The following is a 20,432-nucleotide window of genomic DNA, read 5'->3' as shown; positions in this document are numbered from 1 at the left end:
ATTGTAGGCCTACCTTGAGATTACATGATCATCGTGATATTTACATAATAGCCTAAATGTCACCAGGACGTCATGTATTACAGAAATCAATAGCCAGCAGCTTAGGTCGTGTCATTGTTGTAAAGGTTACACATGAGTAAAGGGAAATACACTTGCCCCTTTGAACTAACAAGAGCTCTTCTGTAGCCTACACTTTATGTTTTTAACGGTTAACGTTGATCCCTTTAAAGCCTACATATTTTCCTTCAGTGAAGTCTTCTGTCACCTGTCAGATGCGGAACATGCGCGTTTGAGAGCGCAGGGAGAGAGGGAGAGGATGTGGTGTAGTAGGATAGAACTGAAGACAGACCCGCACGGAGAACCGTCGTCCATCGACAGAAGAGATGCGCGATATCAACACAGAACTGAGAGAACGAGGGAGAGGGCGATGTAAAGATGGAGAAATAATTTGAGATGCACGCAGAGTCGAGGGGGGCCGTTTTCACCGCTTTTCACCACGTTCTTTGGAGCTAGAAACGCAGAGCGTCGCGTCGAAATCGAAACGGGGGGCGGCGGGAGGGGGCCATCATGGGGAACGAAGCGAGCCTCGAAGGCGGCGAAGGGGTGCTTTCTGGATTACCGGAGGGGCTCGCACCGGACGGGAAAGGAGGCTTCATTCGGACCTCCACGGGGGCACAGGTGGACCTGAGCCAACTCAGCGAGGATGACAGAAAGCAACTCGCCGCGGCTATGTCAAGGGCGCAAGCCAACAAGCCCGGGGGCGCGCCCGCTCGAAGGCAGGATTTTACTGGCATTTTTGTGCACTTTAAAATGTCCACTCCTCTCCGTACCCCGTCATTTATCGGGCCTATTCATGAAAGAGAACGAAAGGCGTGTGTTTGTGCCGTGTTTTGATTAGGCAGAGCACTGCAGCTTGTCAGCAGTGTATCACTATGAATGCACAGGAAAGGAGAATGCATGTTCACACCCATTCACATTTACCATGGGGATAGATGATACCATTCAAAAATGGGATAGGTGGTTATTGTTATTGACATTTACAAAGATAGTCTTGAAGCATTGAGACCAATGCTGTTTTTACCATAAATTGTTAATTCGCTTAATTTATTAATTTAAAGCATCTGGTAAAATGCTGGACAATTTGTCAGTTCGTTCACAATACCGCATCAGATCAAATATTAGAATGCACTAAATGGTATGATACTGAAATAATCTCTTGTAACAATTATTTGCATGCGAATTACTGCCTAAATCGTTTAATTGTGCCATTATCAAAGGATAGCCGCTGTAAAATCGGTGGTAAGACACCAGGGTTTGTAAAGAAACGAAATGCCTCCTGGGTAAAAATTACTCTGTCAAGCCACTGTATTTTTCCCCACGAAGGACGCTATCATCCCAAACAAATAGCCTCTCCACTCACGGTGCCAACATTGTATATCACCATTCCAATGTTGTCAATTATATATCATAACCTACTCGTATTTACATAGCTTCTATTGCAAATATATGTCAAGAGTCGATATTCAGGCCGACGCTGGCTGTGTGTCCCCTATTGACCAACAATTCCCACCAGTATATCATTAACATATACATTGGCACACGATACACGTTATCACAAATTCCTTATCACCAATTCGCTCTGTTGGTGAGAACAGTTATTATTACCCAAGCCAGAATAGGGGGAGGGGATACATACATATTAATGTGGCTATATATAGAACAGCGATCGCAAATGTCATCACAGTCATTGATTTCCCCTTATTGCATCTTGAAAGTGGGTTTTGAATTTCATTTTGTAAATGGAAAGATATCGAACATCTTGTGGAAGGAAGCGCATTAGCCAAGTGGATGAGCGGTCTGTCTGTGAGCTAGTTGCTTTCCATGGTGCTGAAACCAACAGTTGCCAATAGCAGAACTGGCGGGCTGTTTTTGACACATAAAGGAAAACTCCACCCAAAAACGATCTTTTGGTATTTGTTTCATTAGTCCATTGTTGACATATTGCCAACATTTTTTGCTTGTCAGCAATCAAGTTTTTTCAAGATATGTAACTTTCAAAGTACAGAAATCATCCACATATTATGTATTTTGCATCATATGATGCTGCGTTTTGCATAATTTCTGTATTTTGAATGTTACATAACTTGAAAACTCTGACAAACAAAATATGTTGGGTCTATGTCAACAATGGACTAATGAAACAAATACCAAAAGATAGTTTTTGGGTGGAGTTTTCCTTTTAAACACCAATTAGCTTATGGTCTGTTGGCCTCAAATAGGAAGCTATTTTTCTCTGTAATTCATGCTTTACCTTCAGGTCAAATTCACAATGACGCTTCACTGTTCCAAACCTGAACCGCTGGATCTTATTTCGTGCTCGGCATTGATCTATCTATCATCTACGTGATAGGTTCAATCTCAGTTGATGAGTAGCAGGGTTGCACCTGACAGCAGTGTAGGCTAGGCTGTCTATCCCGCCTCACAGCTCGATCTAATAAGGCCATCTCATCTTACTCCATTGAGCTGTCTCTCACTCTCTCTCCTATATCTCCATGATCTCTCAACTGTAGATGTCATTCAGAGCTATTCACTTTCCCATCAGCACTAGCCTAGGGCTGGTAGTATGCTTGCTTTGTGCTCGCTGTGCCGATGATAGGCCTATGTCCAATGGCTTTGGGGTGAAAGGTTAGCTTGTTGTGTCGAGCAGAGGCTTAAGTGCATTTCATCATTGAGCATTTAGCCTACAGTATTGCTCAATACCCCCAAAGAGCCACACCTCATGCAGGCCTTGTAGTTAAGTAGGCTATGTTATTACAACACATCATACCAGATTGTTGAGATGTCTGTAGAATTTGAGTGATGAGTTGTCATATAACAATTATCATTCTTAATGATTTGGTTCTTTGGAAGATCTGTTTATCTGGGATACATATGTGTCTGTATGTGTGTTGAATGATGTATTTAGGAGCTCTTCTGCGGCGATGGTGATCATGAGTGTTTAATTAGTCTCATCTCTAAGTTTGGCAACCGGCAAATATCAGCCATTTGATAGTGTAAAGTAGCTTCCCCTCCTTGTCTCCTCTCCTTCCTCTTCGCTGATCTGAAAATGCAACAACATGGTGGAAGCCTATGGCAATTTGCTTTCACCTATCCAGCTCTGTCACATCAGTACAGATTAAGGAAAGGAGGGAATGAAAGGAAGTTACAGAGTACTGAAATGTATACACACCATCTATTTCCATTTGTACTGCCAAATGACTCTTCTTTGTTTGTTTCTTTCTTTCTTTCTCACACTCTCTCTCTCAGGCCCTCGGAGGCAGATGTTCAGCAGCGGCCCCAGCAGCCAGGAGTTGGACCCTCTGTTCGGCTTAGCAAGAGTCGCACCGTAGACGCGTTTGGAGAGGGCCCCACTGGCAGGCCGGCCCCTGGCCGCAGTCCCTCGTCCCTCAGCCTCTTAGAGTCCCGATTCAGGCAGGAGCCTAAGGACCCAGAGAAGAAAACAGGCATGTTTGGCTCCAGCTTCCTGAGTGGGGCCAACCCGCTTAACGCTGTCTCGTCCATGACCTCCCAGGTGTCCTCTGGAATGTCCTCAATGTCCTCCGAGGTCACCTCCATGGGCTCCGGGGTCAACATGCCCTCATTTGGCCTGTTTGACAAGGAAGAAAAGCCTGGAGAGAAGCTCCAAGGTGGGCCCCCAGGGCCAGGCAGCAAGGGCCCCCAGCAGGGGGGGCCAAGACCCACTGGCCCCGGACAAGGGCCCAGACCCCCTGGGCAGCAAGGGCCCAGACCCACTGGTCAAGGACCCCTTGGGCAGCAAGGGCCCAGAACCCCTGGCCCCGGACAAGGGCCCAGACCCCCTGGGCAGCAAGGGCCCAGACCCACTGGTCAAGGACCCCCTGGGCAGCAAGGGCCCAGACCCCCCGGGCAGCAAGGGCCCAGACCGCCTGGTCAAGGACCCCCTGGCCAGCAAGGACCCAGACCCCCTGTCTCCGGACAAGGGCCCCCTGGGCAGCAAGGGCCCAGACCACCTGGTCAAGTCCCCCCTGGGCAGCAAGGACCTAGACCCCCTGGCCCCGGTCTAGGGCCCCCTGGGCAGCAAGGACCCCCTGGCCCCGGTGCACAGCCAGGCGGGCCAGTTAAAGCTGGGGGTCTCCCTGGTCCACAAGGCCCTGGTAAACCACCTGGAGGTGGGCTGTGTCCGCTGTGCAAGAGTACCCAGCTCAACGTGGGCTCCAAGGAGCCGCCCAACTTCAGCAACTGTACCATGTGTAAGAACCAGGTGTGCAGCCTATGTGGATTCAGCCCTCCCGACTCAGAGGTAAGAGAATGCCCTCTCTCTCTAGCTTGCTTTCTTCCTCTCTCTCTTTCTCCTGTTCTCTGGTATATATTTATACTACCCTTTCTCTCTCTCTCCACCGTATTTCCATTTTCCCACACTTCCTTTGTCGCTGTTCCTCTCTCTCTCTCGCTCTCTCACTTACCCTTAAAATGTATTTGTACTGTAGTTTGTGCTGACTGAGGGTCTATTATATGGTGTTTTTTCACATCACATTCTGTCTCAGATGTATCAGACACTTAATTCAATTAAATGTCTACTGCCAGTGTCGTTGCATAGATACAACAACCAACGTATGCCTTGAATTAGTTTCAGTTTTCTGTTTCTGTTTCTGTTTATTAGTACAAAATTCACCCAGCATGTCTAAATTACATTTCAACTTCACAAGAGAAGCACAGTACACCATTACGGTACAAAATATACATAAAAAAAGGTGAATCAATCTAAACCAACAGTTAATTCTCATATCTAAAGAAGCCGAGCGATAGTTTTTAAGCATGAGCATTTTTAGCATTAGCATTTTTAGCATTAGCATTTTTAGCATGAGCCTTTTCAGCATTAGCCTTTTTAGCATTAGCCTTTAAGCATTTAGCGTTCCAGAGATGCCCATGCAGTCAGGCCTAGCTCTGGAAATGCCCCCCATATTAACGCCACACAGCTTGAGGAACAGAGGGGCCATATGGACAGTGGGGAAGCTATCAAGGTGACTCATGTCATGGGCACAGGAAGCCTCCAACCGCCGGCCAACGTCAGGTTTCAGTAACCAACCACACGAGCCATGCACCCCCGAGGCATGATGCCTGTTGAAACTGAGGGGGGCAGGTGATCTGATACTTATCCATATAATGTATTTATTATAGATATACAGAAAATACAATACAAATAATGAATTCAAAGATTTGGTCATCAGTGCCCCTCTCAAAAATAATATATTTGCACACGCTATCAGATAAAACAGCAGAATCACAAAGTGGTCATATTTTGCATCTCTTTTTCTGGGGGTAGAATTATTGAGCATGGTAATCACAAAGAGGGAATGGAAATGTGAGTGTTGTTCTATGCAAGAAGATACTGATAATAACCATGTCAATATTGTCCTCTTTTGTAGGGTTTCTTGTTGTAGACAATGGTAACCAAGGCCATGTCCTGTGTAGTGAACAAAAACATTACACTGTAGCTAAGCTAGTTGTCAGGATATGTGACGAAACTCCATCTTTAGAACAAACACACAGTATGTATCATGTAGGAAATCAGTATGAATATCTAATGATGTATTTATAAAGTGTTACAGATGCATCAACACAGTTGTTTCCCATTTCTAACTAACCATGAAATGCATCTACTTTCATCAGAGTACTTTTCTTATATTTTAAGAACGACTCAACCAATAAACATCTCAAATTAAACAAATACAATGGTTTGTAATCATGATTTTCTGCCTGAAAGTAGAGAAATATTCCATTTGTAATGCAGCCTTGTCAAATAGTACATTTAATGGTGGTTCTGCAAATTGCCACGATCTGCAAATACAGCTCCCGTTACTGCAACACGTAATTAGTATAAATCATTCAATTTGCTTTTAAATCCCTCAAGAACTGAGCGAAAAACAATTTACAGTGTGAAAAGAGAATCATGTTATTGAGATTGACTAATTAAGTTGTTTTTTTTCTCTGAATTACTGTGATGTTTCACTTAAAGGAAAGGATTGTGTGTGTGTGTGTGTGTGTGTGTGTGTGTGTGTGTGTGTGTGTGTGTGTGTGTGTGTGTGTGTGTGTGTGTGTGCATGTGTGTGTCATTGTGTGTGTGCATGTGTGTGTGTGTGTGTACCTGTATATACACTACATTAGGGCTGTGATATTGGAATGTGATATCGCAATATTGTTTTCATGGCAAATATATATATAATATAAAAAAATACAAAGCAGAACATACTGTTTGGTCCTTTAAAAACCTGCTGTATGTAAAATATTGTGTGCTATAACTTGGAAATTAAATAAATGTCACTATGGGTGACAACATAATGGTGTTTGTTTCCAACATTTGGGCTGTTTTCCTAAAGAAGTTAAATCCGCTTTGTGTTTTGTTTCCTTGCCATGTTACTAATGAGTATCGCGATACTGGTACTGTCCCGGCCATACAGTACATGTGTGTATATGTGTGTGTCGTATGTGTGTCTGACCATGTTTTGTATCTTTTCAGGGTAAAGAGTGGCTGTGTCTCAACTGCCAGATGCAGAGGGCTATGGGGGGTATGGATGACCCTCCTATGATGGGCAAGGGCTCTGCCCCTCCTTCACCCTCAAGGAAAGACCCTGGCAAAGATGGCAAGAAGCCCAATCTACTGATTAAGCAGCAGAGCATCTCCGACAGAGGCTTAACCCCTCCAACCACGCCCAAACAGAAATCCCCCGGCCCATCTTCCCCGAAAGGCAGCCCCCAGCCCTCACCGGCCAAAGGTAAACAGGAGTCCAGCTTCTTCGGGGGCCTGGGGGGCATCAGCCTAGGGGGGCTCACCGATGTGGCCAAGCCTCCAGCCGCTGCCTCCCAGGCGGCCGAGTCCATCACGGGAACAATGTTCAGTGGCTTTGGTGGGTTCACTGGATCAGCCAAACCTGATCGGGCCAAAGCCGCTGCTGGTACCCAAAAAACAGCAGAGTCGGTGACGGGAAAGATGTTCAGCGGGTTCGGTGGTTTTACTGAGACAGCCAAGCCCCCGGCGGCTGCCTCCCAGATGTTTGGCTTTGGCTCGTCTATCTTGAGCTCGGCCACCAACCTCATGACCACCGACTCTGTGGACTCTGTGGATGAGAAAGCTGGTTCTCCTGCCGATTCTCCTGCCGGTTCTCCTGCCGGCTCTCCCCCAGACTCCCCCTTCTCTGCCCCTGGTTCTCCCCTCGGTTCTCCCCCGGACTCCCCCTTCTCCGCTCCCGGGTCCCCCCCCGACTCAGACAGCCCTGACACCCCACCTGCCTCCAAGAAGGCCCCCAAACGTGCCGTCTCCCTGCTGAAGGACCAAAAGTCCATAGAGGCAGATCCCTCCGTGGAGCCTCTGAAAGTGGGGGAGCAGCTTACTACGGCCACAGGCTCGGGGGCCCAGGAAAACTGCCCTCTGTGTAAGGTGGAGATGAACGTTGGATCAGCAGACCCCCCTAACTACAGCAACTGCACCGAGTGCAAGAAGAGTGTGTGCAACCTGTGTGGCTTCAACCCCACACCTCATCTTGGTGAGGTAAGACCAGCACAGCTTTCACTACTGCTAAAATAGAAACAGTTCTGCTGAAAGGTACACAAACCATACAAGGATGTCAGCCGTTTCCATTGTTACAGTAGGTGGGTTAGGGCTACAGTCTTCTGTACACTCCATGTTGTTCAGTCACTCACTGGCTATATAAAAACACATCTGCAGTCAATTTGGTTTCTATATCTTCCAATTGTAATCAGGACACAAATATTGACACCCTGTTTAAAGGTACCCCTCTTACCATAAGTAAACCTGAACGTTGGTCACGGTCTTGGTGGTCATGACTGCTGCACGTGTTTGACCTTTGAGGGAGTGGTTTGTGGTTGAGGCGTTTAGCTTTCCCTAGCCTCCTAGCTGCCCTGTAGTCTAACTCTAAGCCATTGTGGGGCTAGGTTAATAAGGCTAAATGAATGCCATTTAAATGGCCATCTCATTATTGAGCGACATTTACACTTCAAAAGGCTGCCACTTGACTCTGTAATCTAAGAGGGGCGTGTGTGTGTGTGTGTGTGTGTGTGTGTGTGTGTGTGGTCATAGGGACCAAATACTCTTTAATTTCTCATCTTCCTATGAGGTTATAGAGTGTTATTACTAGTGTGTCCCATTGACGCTGAATTAACATACATCACTTACATTCAGTTCCCAAGAACAGATGGTTTATGGGGTCATTCAATTATATTAATGGAAGAACTGCACAGAATTTCATTCAGTTCAGCGAATCAAAGCTCACTGTCAAACAGTATTCTGATGGGAAAATACAGCAGTAGCCTACTTATTGCTTGTCTACTGTGTAACTGCTGTATATTTTGGTTGACAGGTCAATAGGGTGTAATACGGGTAGCGTTGGTTTCTCAATTGAACTGTGACTAGATTGTCTTTGTTATCGACCATGTCTGGCTCGGCTTAGGAGCTACTCACAGTGTAAGTTGTTCAACCTTGAGTGAAAGCAGTGAACGTGTTGAAAGCAGGTATAGTTGAGCTCACGCAATGGCAGGTTTGGCGTAGCTTCACATGCTAGCTTCCCTATGCTAGTAGGTAGTTTAGTGTTTAGCGGTGTAGCGCGTGGCCAGTTCCCTTAGTAATCACGCTACTGGTCTATTTAAGGTGTTCCGGGGAGATTAGGCAGTCTAACTCCTTGTCACACGGTGAGAACCATGACTCCACCACCACGCCCAACAAGATGGCCGCCACTCCATTATGAAACAACGTCACTGAAAAGGCTCTCTATTTTCTCGTGGAGTTCATCATTTACGTTTAGGTTTATTTAACATTATTGTATGTAGAAACACATACACTGTGATGTCATACAGTACTTCAAACGACAGTTAAAATAGAGGTAGATCCTCATGTATCTTTGTGTTGGCTTAGACAGCCAGTTACTACATACTACTATGTACCCTAAGGTTGTTACTAGTGTAACTACCTCATTACTACACAGGTGGCACTTACTTTACCTACTAATTTTAGCTCCTAGAGGAGCAAAGGCCCTCAGGTTACGGCCTCTGGACTACACAGGTCAACTCAATATAAAATGCTACCAATATCATAGACTGGTATGTATCGCTGTGTTGTCGTACTGACCCATCTTTGGCAGTAATGAGGAGCAGCGTATTCCTCAAATGAAGTCCAAGGCACGGGGAAATGTGTAATTACGTTGGGGAGATCAGCATCCTAGGTGATTATGTTCTTAGACGGCCTAATGAGCCAAAGATTAGGTGTCTCTGGACCAGTGTGTCTTAACACGAACCAATATACTTATTTTGCTCAAAATCAGGGTTGTGTTCATTAGGCACCAAACTGAAGAAAACTGACTGAAATAGTGAGGGACTAGCTGGACTTGTCCAATAAGAAATGCTGATTTTCATTTCCAATGCAAAACGCTTAATGACAGTGTGCAATTATGAACACAACCCAGGTGCGGAGTATAACCGACAGAGATGAAATACCATCATGTTTCAGGGACTATGTAAATTCATCTTTACTCAGTCGAGAATGAATAGGACATTCTGATCATGGATTGAAAAGGTTCACTGAAAAACATACTAATTAAAAAAGTCCTAATTTCCTGATTTATACATGTTGAATTTCGATCCCAAATCTGATTTTAACTGAGCTGAAATTCAATTCAACCCAACCAGACATGCATCTAATCTGATCCAATCCATTCAAGGATGCTTCATGAAACTGAACTTGTTGATTGATGGAGAGCTACATAGAGCCCTGAGTCCTTTGTGATGAAGAGGAATAGATAGATGATGTGAGTCATTGGTCTAGGACAGAGCATGGTGCTGGATGGCCATGTGAACGAGGCTGCTCCTGCCCCAGTCTACCTACCTCAGTACACTGACTCATCCAACCCTTTCTCTGCTTCGTCAGCAGACATGCCTTGCCTCTGTCACTCTCCCAACACTTGCTCCGAGCTGAGAATTTGTGTGTGTGTGTGTGTGTGTGTGTGTGTGTGTGTGTGTGTGTGTGTGTGTGTGTGTGTGTGTGTGTGTGTGTGTGTTTAGGGGGTTGTGTGTATGTGTGGGGGTTGGTGCATGCATTGCATTGAGTCTGAAGGAGCATTTATCTGTGTGTTGGTGTTTGTTTGGTGTGTGGTGTGTGTTGCTTGCTGTGTAGGCGAGCTGTAGAAAAAGTAATCTCTGCTTCCTAAAAGGATTTAAAGGGCATCAGGAAGCCTGTCCCAGTCAGAAGAGGTGTCCCTTAACCTTCCTCAATATGAGCCTCTCTCTCTCTCTCTCTCTCTCTCTCTCTCTCTCTCTCTCTCTCTCTCTCTCTCCTGTTATTATCTCTGTTCATTTCTCTGTTTCCATGTTTATTTGAGTAAAGAACTGTACATATCAGATAAAAAACTGAAAACAGGCCTGATGGAAACAGAGCATTGTCGGGAACCTTTCCTAAATGTTGATCAAACAAATTACATTAGACCAGTGGATTATAATTCCTTTTTTTGTCCGAATATTAGAATATTTGCTTGGAAATCTTTTGACAAATGGATGGGAACCTAGCTTCTGTCTCTCTGTCCCTCTCTCTCTCTTACTGTCTCTTTAATTTTGTTTTCTGTCCCTCTCTCTCTCTTACTGTCTCTTTTATTTTGTTTTCTGTCCCTCTCTCTCTCTTACTGTCTCTTTCATTTTGTCTTTGTATGTCTTTGTGTCAACATACAGAGACAATGAATATGCTATAGTCATATAATATAATTTATTATACTTTATAGTAGAGACCATCACCATCATGGGGAAGCTGAATCCAACATTTAGGTTCATGATCCAACATTCGACTTTTCTATCTGGCCATCATATCAAAGATAAATATGTATTTATCTGAGGCAGATTGTGTTTGTTTACAAATAGGTCTACAGGACCAATACGATGTGACATTATTCATCCTGGATAAATGAATGGCTGTACACCTGTGGTCAGCTGGGGACACCTGTGGATAGCTGGGTACACCTGTGGTCAGCTGGGTACACCTGTGGTCAGCTGGGTACACCTGTGGTTAGGGGTCCCCAGGGTGTTATTTTGGTTGTCCATCTGCTCCAGGTTAGGTTGAGTCAGAGCCAACTCATATACTAGTAGGGTTGTGATGATATTGTTTCCATGGCAAAAATGGAAACACAAAGCAGAACATACTCTTTGGTCCTTTAAAAACGTGCTGTATGGAAAATATTGTGTTCTATACCTTGGAAAATAAATAGAATGTGACTATGGAGGACAACAGAAAGGTGCTTGTTTTCATAAAGAAGTTAAATCCACTTTGTTTTGTTTCCTTGCCAAGATATTAACAGGTATCGCAATACTGGTATCGTCCCGGCCCTATATACTAACACACACACACACACACACACACACACACACACACACACACACACACACACACACACACACACACACACACACACACACACACACACACACACACACACACACACACACACACACACACACACACACACACACACACACACACACACAGCCCCACCTGTTTCCTCTGCCCTGAATGATCTGCTCACTGTCTGTGTTATTTTGGCTGGACAAACCCACACACACCTCTATTTCTTGGCTTTGTGTGGCGTTTCCTGTAGTCTCCTTATTAATTTCAGGTTGGTGCCCACACTGCCTCCCACACTCTGAGCCTGCTTCAGCCCACACTGCCTCCCACACTGTGAGCCTGCTTCAGCCCACACTGCCTCCCACACTGTGAGCCTGCTTCAGCCCACACTGCTAGCATATGAACAGGAATGTCTTCTATTGGCTCACACAAATACACATACATACATACATACATACATACATACATACATACATACATACACACATAAAGTTGAATGTGCCTTTAAACAGCTTGGAATATTCCATAAAATGATGTCATGTCTTTAGAAGCTTCTGATCGGCTGATTGACATCATTTGAGTCAATTGGAGGTGTACCTGTGGATGTATTTCAAGACCTACCTTCAAACTCAGTGCCTCTTTGCTTGACATCATGGGAAAATCAAAAGAAATCAGCCAAGGCCTCAGAAAAAAAATTGTAGACCTCCACAAGTCTGGTTCCTCCTTGGGAGTAATTTCTAAACACCTGAAGGTACCACGTTCATCTGTACAAACAATAGTACGCAAGTATAAACACCATGGGACCACGCAGCCGTCATACCCCTCAGGAAGGAGACGTGTTCTGTCTCCTAGAGATGAACTTACTTTGGTGCGAAAAGTGCAAATCAATCCCACAACAACAGCAAAGGACCTTGTGAAGATGCTGGAGGAAACAGGTACAAAAGTATCTATATCCACAGTAAAACGAGTCCTATATCGATACAACCTGAAAGGCCGCTCAGCAGGGAAGAAGCCACTGCTCCAAAACCGCCTTTAAAAAGCCAGACTACGGTTTGCAACTGCACATGGGGACGAAGATCGTACTTTTTTTTCCGTACTTTTCGTACAAATGTCCTCTGGTTTGATGAAACAAAAATAGAACTGTTTAGCCATAATGACCATCGTTATGTTTGGAGGAAAAAGGGGCTGGCATGCAAGCCGAAGAACACCATCCCAACCGTGATGCACGGGGGTGGCAGCATCATGTTGTGGGGGTGCTTTGCTGCTGGAGGGACTGGTGCACTTCACAAAATAGATGGCCTCATGAGGAAGGAAAATTATGTGGATATATTGAAGCAACATCTCAAGACATCAGTCAGGAAGCTAAAGCTTGGTCGCAAATGGGTCTTTCAAATGGACAATGACCCCAAGCATACTTCCAAACTTGTGTCAAAATGGCTTAAGGACAACAAAGTCAAGGAATTTGAGTGGCCATCACAATGCCCACAAAGCCCTAAACTTTTGACCCAAGTTAAACAATTTAAAGGCAATGCTACCAAATACTAATTGAGTGTATGTAAACTTCTGACCCACTGGGAATGTGATGAAAGAAATAAAAGCTGAAATAAATAATTCTCTCAACTATTATTCTGACATTTCACATTCTAAAAGTAAGGTGGTGATCCTAACTGATCTAAGACAGGGAATTTTTACTCTGATTAAATGTCAGGAATTGTGAAAAATGTAGTTTAAATGTAGTTGGCTAAGGTGTATGTAAACTTCCAACTGCAACTGTACATACATACAGAGATGCACACAGATTGACGCACACAGAGACAAAGAAATGCACACATTCAGAGATACACACACAGACAAATGGAACGCATCAATACTGTACACAGACACACACATAGAGATACACACACACACAGCCTTGTGCAGTGTTAACATAAGCATCTCTCTCTCTCTCTCTCTCTCTCTCTCTCTCTCTCTCTCTCTCTCTCTCTCTCTCTCTGTCTCTCTCTCTCTCTCTCTCTCTCTCTCTCTCTCTCTCTCAGCCTCATTAATCCACCATTCCAGCCAAGTCTGCTGTATACAGTAGAACTGAGTTCCATGTATGTGTGTGTGTCTTTGAGCGTCCCTCTGTGTGTGTGTGTCTTTGTGCGTCTCTGTGTGTGGGTCTTTGTGCGTTCCTCTGTGTGTGTGTGTGTGTCTTTGTGCGTCTCTGTGTGTGTGTGTGTGTGTGTCTTTGAGCGTCCCTCTGTGTGTGTGTCTTTGTGCGTCCCTCTGTGTGTGTGTGTCTTTGAGCGTCCCTCTGAGTGTGTGTGTCTTTGTGCGTCCCTCTGTGTGTGTGTGTGTCTTTGTGCGTCCCTCTGTGTGTGTGTGTGTCTTTGAGCGTCCCTCTGTGTGTGTGTGTGTGTCTTTGTGCGTCCCTCTGTGTGTGTGTGTGTGTGTGTGTCTTTGAGCGTCCCTCTGTGTGTGTGTGTGTCTTTGTGCGTCCCTCTGTGTGTGTTTGTGTCTTTGTGCGTCCCTCTGTGTGTGTGTCTTTAAGCGCCCCTCTGTGTGTGTGTGTGTGTCTTTGAGCGTCCCTCTGTGTGTGTGTGTGTCTTTGAGCGTCCCTCTGTGTGTGTGTGTGTGTCTTTGTGCGTCTCTGTGTGTGTGTGTGTGTCTTTGTGCGTCCCTCTGTGTGTGTGTCTTTGTGCGTCCCTCTGTGTGTGTGTGTGTCTTTGTGCGTCCCTCTGTGTGTGTGTGTGTCTTTGTGAGTCCCTCTGTGTGTGTGTGTGTCTTTGAGCGTCCCTCTGTGTGTGTGTGTGTGTGTCTTTGAGCGTCCCTCTGTGTGTGCGTCTTTGTGCGTCTCTCTGTGTGTGTGTGTCTTTGTGCGTTCCTCTGTGTGTGTGTGTGTCTTTGTGCGTCCCTCTGTGTGTGTGTGTGTGTGTGTGTGTGTGTGTGTGTGTGTGTGTGTGTGTGTGTGTGTGTGTGTGTCTTTAAGCGTCCCCCTGTGTGTGTGTCTTTGAGCGTCCCTCTGTGTGTGTGTGTCTTTGTGCGTCCCTCTGTGTGTGTGTGTCTTTGTGCGTCCCTCTGTGTGTGTGTGTGTCTTTGTGCGTCCCTCTGTGTGTGCCTTTGTGCGTCCCTCTGTGTGTGTGTGTGTGTCTTTGAGCGTCCCTCTGTGTGTGTGTGTCTTTGTGCGTCCCTCTGTGTGTGTGTGTGTCTTTGTGCGTCCCTCTGTGTGTGTGTCTTTAAGCGCCCCTCTGTGTGTGTGTGTCTTTGAGCGTCCCTCTGTGTGTGTGTGTGTCTTTGAGCGTCCCTCTGTGTGTGTGTGTGTGTGTGTGTCTTTGTGCGTCTCTGTGTGTGTGTGTGTGTGTCTTTGTGCGTCCCTCTGTGTGTGTGTGTGTCTTTGTGCGTCCCTCTGTGTGTGTGTGTGTCTTTGTGAGTCCCTCTGTGTGTGTGTGTGTCTTTGAGCGTCCCTCTGTGTGTGTGTGTGTGTCTTTGAGCGTCCCTCTGTGTGTGTGTCTTTGTGCGTCTCTCTGTGTGTGTGTGTCTTTGTGCGTTCCTCTGTGTGTGTGTGTGTCTTTGTGCGTCCCTCTGTGTGTGTGTGTGTGTGTGTGTGTGTGTGTGTGTGTGTGTGTCTTTAAGCGTCCCTCTGTGTGTGTGTCTTTGAGCGTCCCTCTGTGTGTGTGTGTCTTTGTGCGTCCCTCTGTGTGTGTGTGTCTTTGTGCGTCCCTCTGTGTGTGTGTGTGTCTTTGTGCGTCCCTCTGTGTGTGTCTTTGTGCGTCCCTCTGTGTGTGTGTGTGTCTTTGAGCGTCCCTCTGTGTGTGTGTCTCTGTCTGTCTCTGTATACACTACCGTCACTCTCACTCCCATCACTTGCCCCGAGGACAGAAATGGGCAAAAATAGCCTGAGCTACAAAAGAGCTACTGAGGATACAAGCAACTACAGGGCGCCATGGGAAATCATCTCTCTCTCTCTCTCTCTCTCTCTCTTGACCATGGAGGTGTGTGAGTCTTAGGAAGAGAGAAAAGTTTAGCATATACACCCAATAAAGTATGTGTGACTATGGGAGGCCTGGTGAATGTAGTTGTGTTTGTCTACATTTATGTGTTTAATATTGCCTTTCCCACAGACCAATACTATGTAGTGTAAAATGTCCAACTTCAAATGGAAGCTGCCTGAACATCACAGGTAGTAAAGTGTTTGTACTATCTGCTTGGTGTTTTACTCTGTGTGACATATGGGGTTAGCAAACCTTCAGGGCCCTAGTCGGTACAGCTCCCCCTGTTATACAGACCTATTACTGGGTCATGATTCTTCATTATCTACAGCACATTTACGAGGGATTGGAGGTTTAGGAGCCATATTTTAGCCAAGCCAAGTGAGCGACTGCGGCCAAAAAGATACCGGCGCCAGGAAATCGATGAGGTGCCAGTGTTAAGTCCTATTGAGAGGGGGAGATGCACAGAGACACACACTGAGACCCTGGTTCCGATAGCGCAAGCTGTTGTTTTTGCGTCAGGTCAGCTTTGGCTTATGTCAGATGCATAGATACACAGACACACTGCCAGATATATGTCATACACACGCACGTAGGCACATATGCACGTAGAATTTTTACTTCAATGCCAGGTTTAGTATCACAATACTCAATACCATCACGATACTTCATACCAAAGTGATACCAAAACGATACCAATGCAAAAAAAAAAAAAAAACGTATTAGCTAAATGAATGGCCCTTGATCCAGACAGATCTTGTGTGTTCAATATCATTTGAAATGTTTGATTTTCAAATGTATGCATTAATGACTCACCACATTTTTAAAAAAACAATCTACATAACAGCATAATGGTAATAATTTATTTGAATGGTAAATCTCTATTGATCATCTGGGTGTAGATGATGTAGCCTAGGCCTGTTCACAATACAGGTGAGTTATTGAGCTTGTTTTGGTTGATTTCATGAGGCTATAAATGAAAAACAATATGTTTATCTTCCAATTGTGACTTATTTTATTGTACTGATCAACAACCTTTGCATAGAAGAAGCAATATCTTATTTTATAAAAGTGCGCGCTGTCTCTTTAAGACCCATGATGTCATTCACACACAGTCAGTTTTCTTGGCTGAAGCAAAGATGATCTTGACTGGGGCAGATGTTAGCCGGGGTAAACGAGTGAATGAATTAAGGTTTTTGTGACAATTAGCTTTGTAATCAGCAATATTTTTAAATACTAGGGCTGTGATTGGTGTTGGCTTCAGCTGTAAGTTAGCAAGGAAAGTTAGCCTACAACGCTGGAAGCTTACGGTATCTTCTTGCACTGTAGTGTTCTAGCCTGTACTAGACATTGTTTTGGGAACAGTAATTAGAAGTTTCAACATTTCTACTGTGTTGCATCATTAAAGTGTGTTAACTTTTATACAGCATAAGCATATGCAGCCCAGTTAGTTCAGTGGTTACTTAGAACAGGCTAGAGCTAGCAATGAGGAAGTGGAGCGTGCACCGTGCTCTAGAGCTAGCAATGAGGAAGTGGAGCGGGCACCGTGCTCTAGAGCTAGCAATGAGGAAGTGGAGCGTGCACCGTGCTCTAGAGCTAGCAATGAGGAAGTGGAGCGTGCACCGTGCTCTAGAGCTAGCAATGAGGAAGTGGAGCGGGCACCGTGCTCTAGAGCTAGCAATGAGGAAGTGGAGCGGGCACCGTGCTCTAGAGCTAGCAATGAGGAAGTGGAGCGGGCACCGTGCTCTAGAGCTATAAGGAGACATCAGTTGATAGACAGACTTGACAGGCACCGTGCTCTAGAGCTATAAGAAGACATCAGCTGGGCTGATAGACAGACTTGACAGGTACGGTGTTCTAGAACTATAAGGAGACATCAGTTGATAGACAGACTTGACAGGTACGGTGTTCTAGAACTATAAGGAGACATCAGTTGATAGACAGACTTGACAGACATGGTGTTCTAGAACTATAAGGAGACATCAGCTGATAGACAGACTTGACAGGCACGGTGTTCTAAAACTATAAGGAGACATCAGTTGATAGACAGACTTGACAGGTACGGTGTCCTAGAACTATAAGGAGACATCAGTTGATAGACAGACTTGACAGACATGGTGTTCTAGAACTATAAGGAGACATCAGCTGATAGACAGACTTGACAGACATGGTGTTCTAGAACTATAAGGAGACATCAGCTGATAGACAGACTTGACAGGTACGGTGCTCTAGAACTATAAGGAGACATCAGCTGATAGACAGACTTGACAGGTACGGTGTTCTAGAACTATAAGGAGACATCAGTTGATAGACAGACTTGACAGGTACGGTGTTCTAGAACTATAAGGAGACATCAGTTGATAGACAGACTTGACAGACATGGTGTTCTAGAACTATAAGGAGACATCAGCTGATAGACAGACTTGACAGGCACGGTGTTCTAAAACTATAAGGAGACATCAGTTGATAGACAGACTTGACAGGTACGGTGTTCTAGAACTATAAGGAGACATCAGTTGATAGACAGACTTGACAGACATGGTGTTCTAGAACTATAAGGAGACATCAGCTGATAGACAGACTTGACAGACATGGTGCTCTAGAACTATAAGGAGACATCAGTTGATAGACAGACTTGACAGGCATGGTGCTCTAGAGCTATAAGGAGACATCAGCTGATAGACAGACTTGACAGGCACGGTGCTCTAGAACTATAAGGAGACATCAGTTGATAGACAGACTTGACAGGCATGGTGCTCTAGAACTATAAGGAGACATCAGTTGATAGACAGACTTGACAGGCACGGTGCTCTAGAACTATAAGGAGGCATCAGCTGGGCTGATAGACAGACTTGACAGAAGAACCAAAAGTAACAAAAGTTCTATTACAGAATCGTTTGTCATGTTCTACTATCGGTATACCGTGCAGCACTAAGGCACACACACACACACACACTTGTGAAAGACGCAGACTTTTATTTCCCATGCTCAGGTTAAACCTACTCCTGGACTCAAAATCACCTCCAATGGAGAGTCACTTTTGAAAATGCTTTTGAGTCTAGGAGTAGGCTTAACCTGGACCTGTGACGCATTTGGGTATCAGCGATTCTACATCTTCTGACTGGTCTAGTCTTTCACAGGCGTTTAGAAACTTGACAAGCTGATCAATATCTTCAATTGTAGCGTTAGTTGTAGCCTTTAGTTTCAAGGGAATTGGAGAAAGGGTAGAGGAGGCAGGGGGAGGGGAAAGAAGAAAATGAGTGTGATGGAAACTGAGGGAGATGTTTAAGAGAAGAGAGACGTGATTAGCGGAGGTAGAGAAGGATGAGTGTGATGGAAACTGAGGGAGATGTTTAAGAGAAGAAAGACATGATTAGCGGAGGTAGAGAAGGATGAGTGTGATGGAAACTGAGGGAGATGTTTAAGAGAAGAAAGACATGATTAGCGGAGGTAGAGAAGGATGAGTGTGATGGAAACTGAGGGAGATGTTTAAGAGAAGAAAGACATGATTAGCGGAGGTAGAGAAGGATGAGTGTGATGGAAACTGAGGGAGATGTTTAAGAGAAGAGAGACGTGATTAGCGGAGGTAGAGAAGGATGAGTGTGATGGAAACTGAGGGAGATGTTTAAGAGAAGAGAGACGTGATTAGCGGAGGTAGAGAAGGATGAGTGTGATGGAAACTGAGGGAGATGTTTAAGAGAAGAGAGACGTGATTAGCGGAGGTAGAGAAGGATGAGTGTGATGGAAACTGAGGGAGATGTTTAAGAGAAGAGAGACATGATTAGCGGAGGTAGAGAAGGGTGAGTGTGATGGAAACTGAGGGAGATGTTTAAGAGAAGAGAGACATGATTAGCGGAGGTAGAGAAGGGTGAGTGTGATGGAAACTGAGGGAGATGTTTAAGAGAAGAGAGACATGATTAGCGGAGGTAGAGAAGGGTGAGTGTGATGGAAACTGAGGGAGATGTTTAAGAGAAGAGAGACATGATTAGCGGAGGTAGAGAAGGATGAGTGTGATGGAAACTGAGGGAGATGTTTAAGAGAAGAGAGACATGATTAGCGGAGGTAGCGAAGGATGAGTGTGATGGAAACTGAGGGAGAAGTTTAAGAGAAGAGAGACGTGATTAGCGGAGGTAGAGAAGGATGAGTGTGAACAAAGGAGAGGAGGTGGTTGGGAGAGGAGGAACAGGATGACTGAGGAAAGCAGTAGGAGGGGTTGGATGTCATGTCACAGAGGATGTACGTGTGCCAGCTACATGCTGCTTTAATATAATGCTAACAAGCTATTGAGTACAAAACCACTTTTGTTAGCATGAGGGCTAGGGGAGAGGAGACTAGTATTGTTAGCATTAGCGCTAGTGGAGAGGAGGCTAGTTTTGTCAGCATTGACTCCTGTGACTTTTCTATTGGTTCAAGACCAACAGGCAAAATCAATCAAGCCCAGCTAAACTACGTTGAACACAAATATGAACACAACATGCAACAATTTCAAAGATCTAACTGAGTTACAGTTCATATAAGGAAATCAGTCAATTGAAATAAATGCATTATGCCCTAATCTATAGATTTCACATGACTGGGAATACAGATATGCATCTGTTGGTCACAGATACCTTAAAAGAAAGTAGGGGTGTCTGGTCTGACCACAATTTGCCTTATGCAGAAAGACAAATCTCTTTCGCATAAAGTTGATCAGGTTGTTGATTGTGGCCTATGGAATGTTTTCCCACTCCTCTTCAAATTGCTGTGTGAAGTTGCTGGATATTGGTGTGAACTGGAACACACTGTCGGACACGTCGATCCAGAGCATCCTAAACATGCTCAATGGGAGACATGTATGGTGAGTTTGAAGGCCATGGAAAAACTGGGACATTTTCACCTTCCAGGAATTGTGTACAGATCTTTGCAACATGGGACTGTGCATTATCATGCTGAAACGTGAGGTGATGGCGGCGGATGAATGGCACGACGGATGGGCCTCAGGATCTCATCACGGTATATCTGTGCATTCAAATTGCCATCGATAAAATGCAATTGGTCGTTGTCCATAGCTTTTT

The 20,432-nt window shown here is 45.0% G+C and overlaps 1 protein-coding gene across 1 annotated transcript in view; it reads left to right on the top strand.

Annotated features, from left to right (window-relative positions):
* Positions 1–567: 567 nt before the first annotated feature.
* LOC139396939 (piccolo presynaptic cytomatrix protein a) overlaps positions 568–20,432 on the top strand; it is a gene marked incomplete at its 3' end in the record, with an annotated part of 62,959 nt that continues 43,094 nt past the window's right edge. The window contains exons 1-3 of the mRNA XM_071143870.1: positions 568–776; positions 3,307–4,318; positions 6,536–7,564. Coding sequence (XP_070999971.1) covers positions 568–776; positions 3,307–4,318; positions 6,536–7,564 — 2,250 coding nt within the window. The remainder of the gene's footprint in view (positions 777–3,306; positions 4,319–6,535; positions 7,565–20,432) is intronic.

The sequence above is a fragment of the Oncorhynchus clarkii genome, unplaced genomic scaffold (genome assembly GCF_045791955.1).
Source record: "Oncorhynchus clarkii lewisi isolate Uvic-CL-2024 unplaced genomic scaffold, UVic_Ocla_1.0 unplaced_contig_13538_pilon_pilon, whole genome shotgun sequence".
In the NCBI taxonomy this organism is placed as follows: Eukaryota; Metazoa; Chordata; class Actinopteri; order Salmoniformes; family Salmonidae; genus Oncorhynchus; species Oncorhynchus clarkii.
This window is presented reverse-complemented; position numbering and strand designations above follow the sequence as displayed.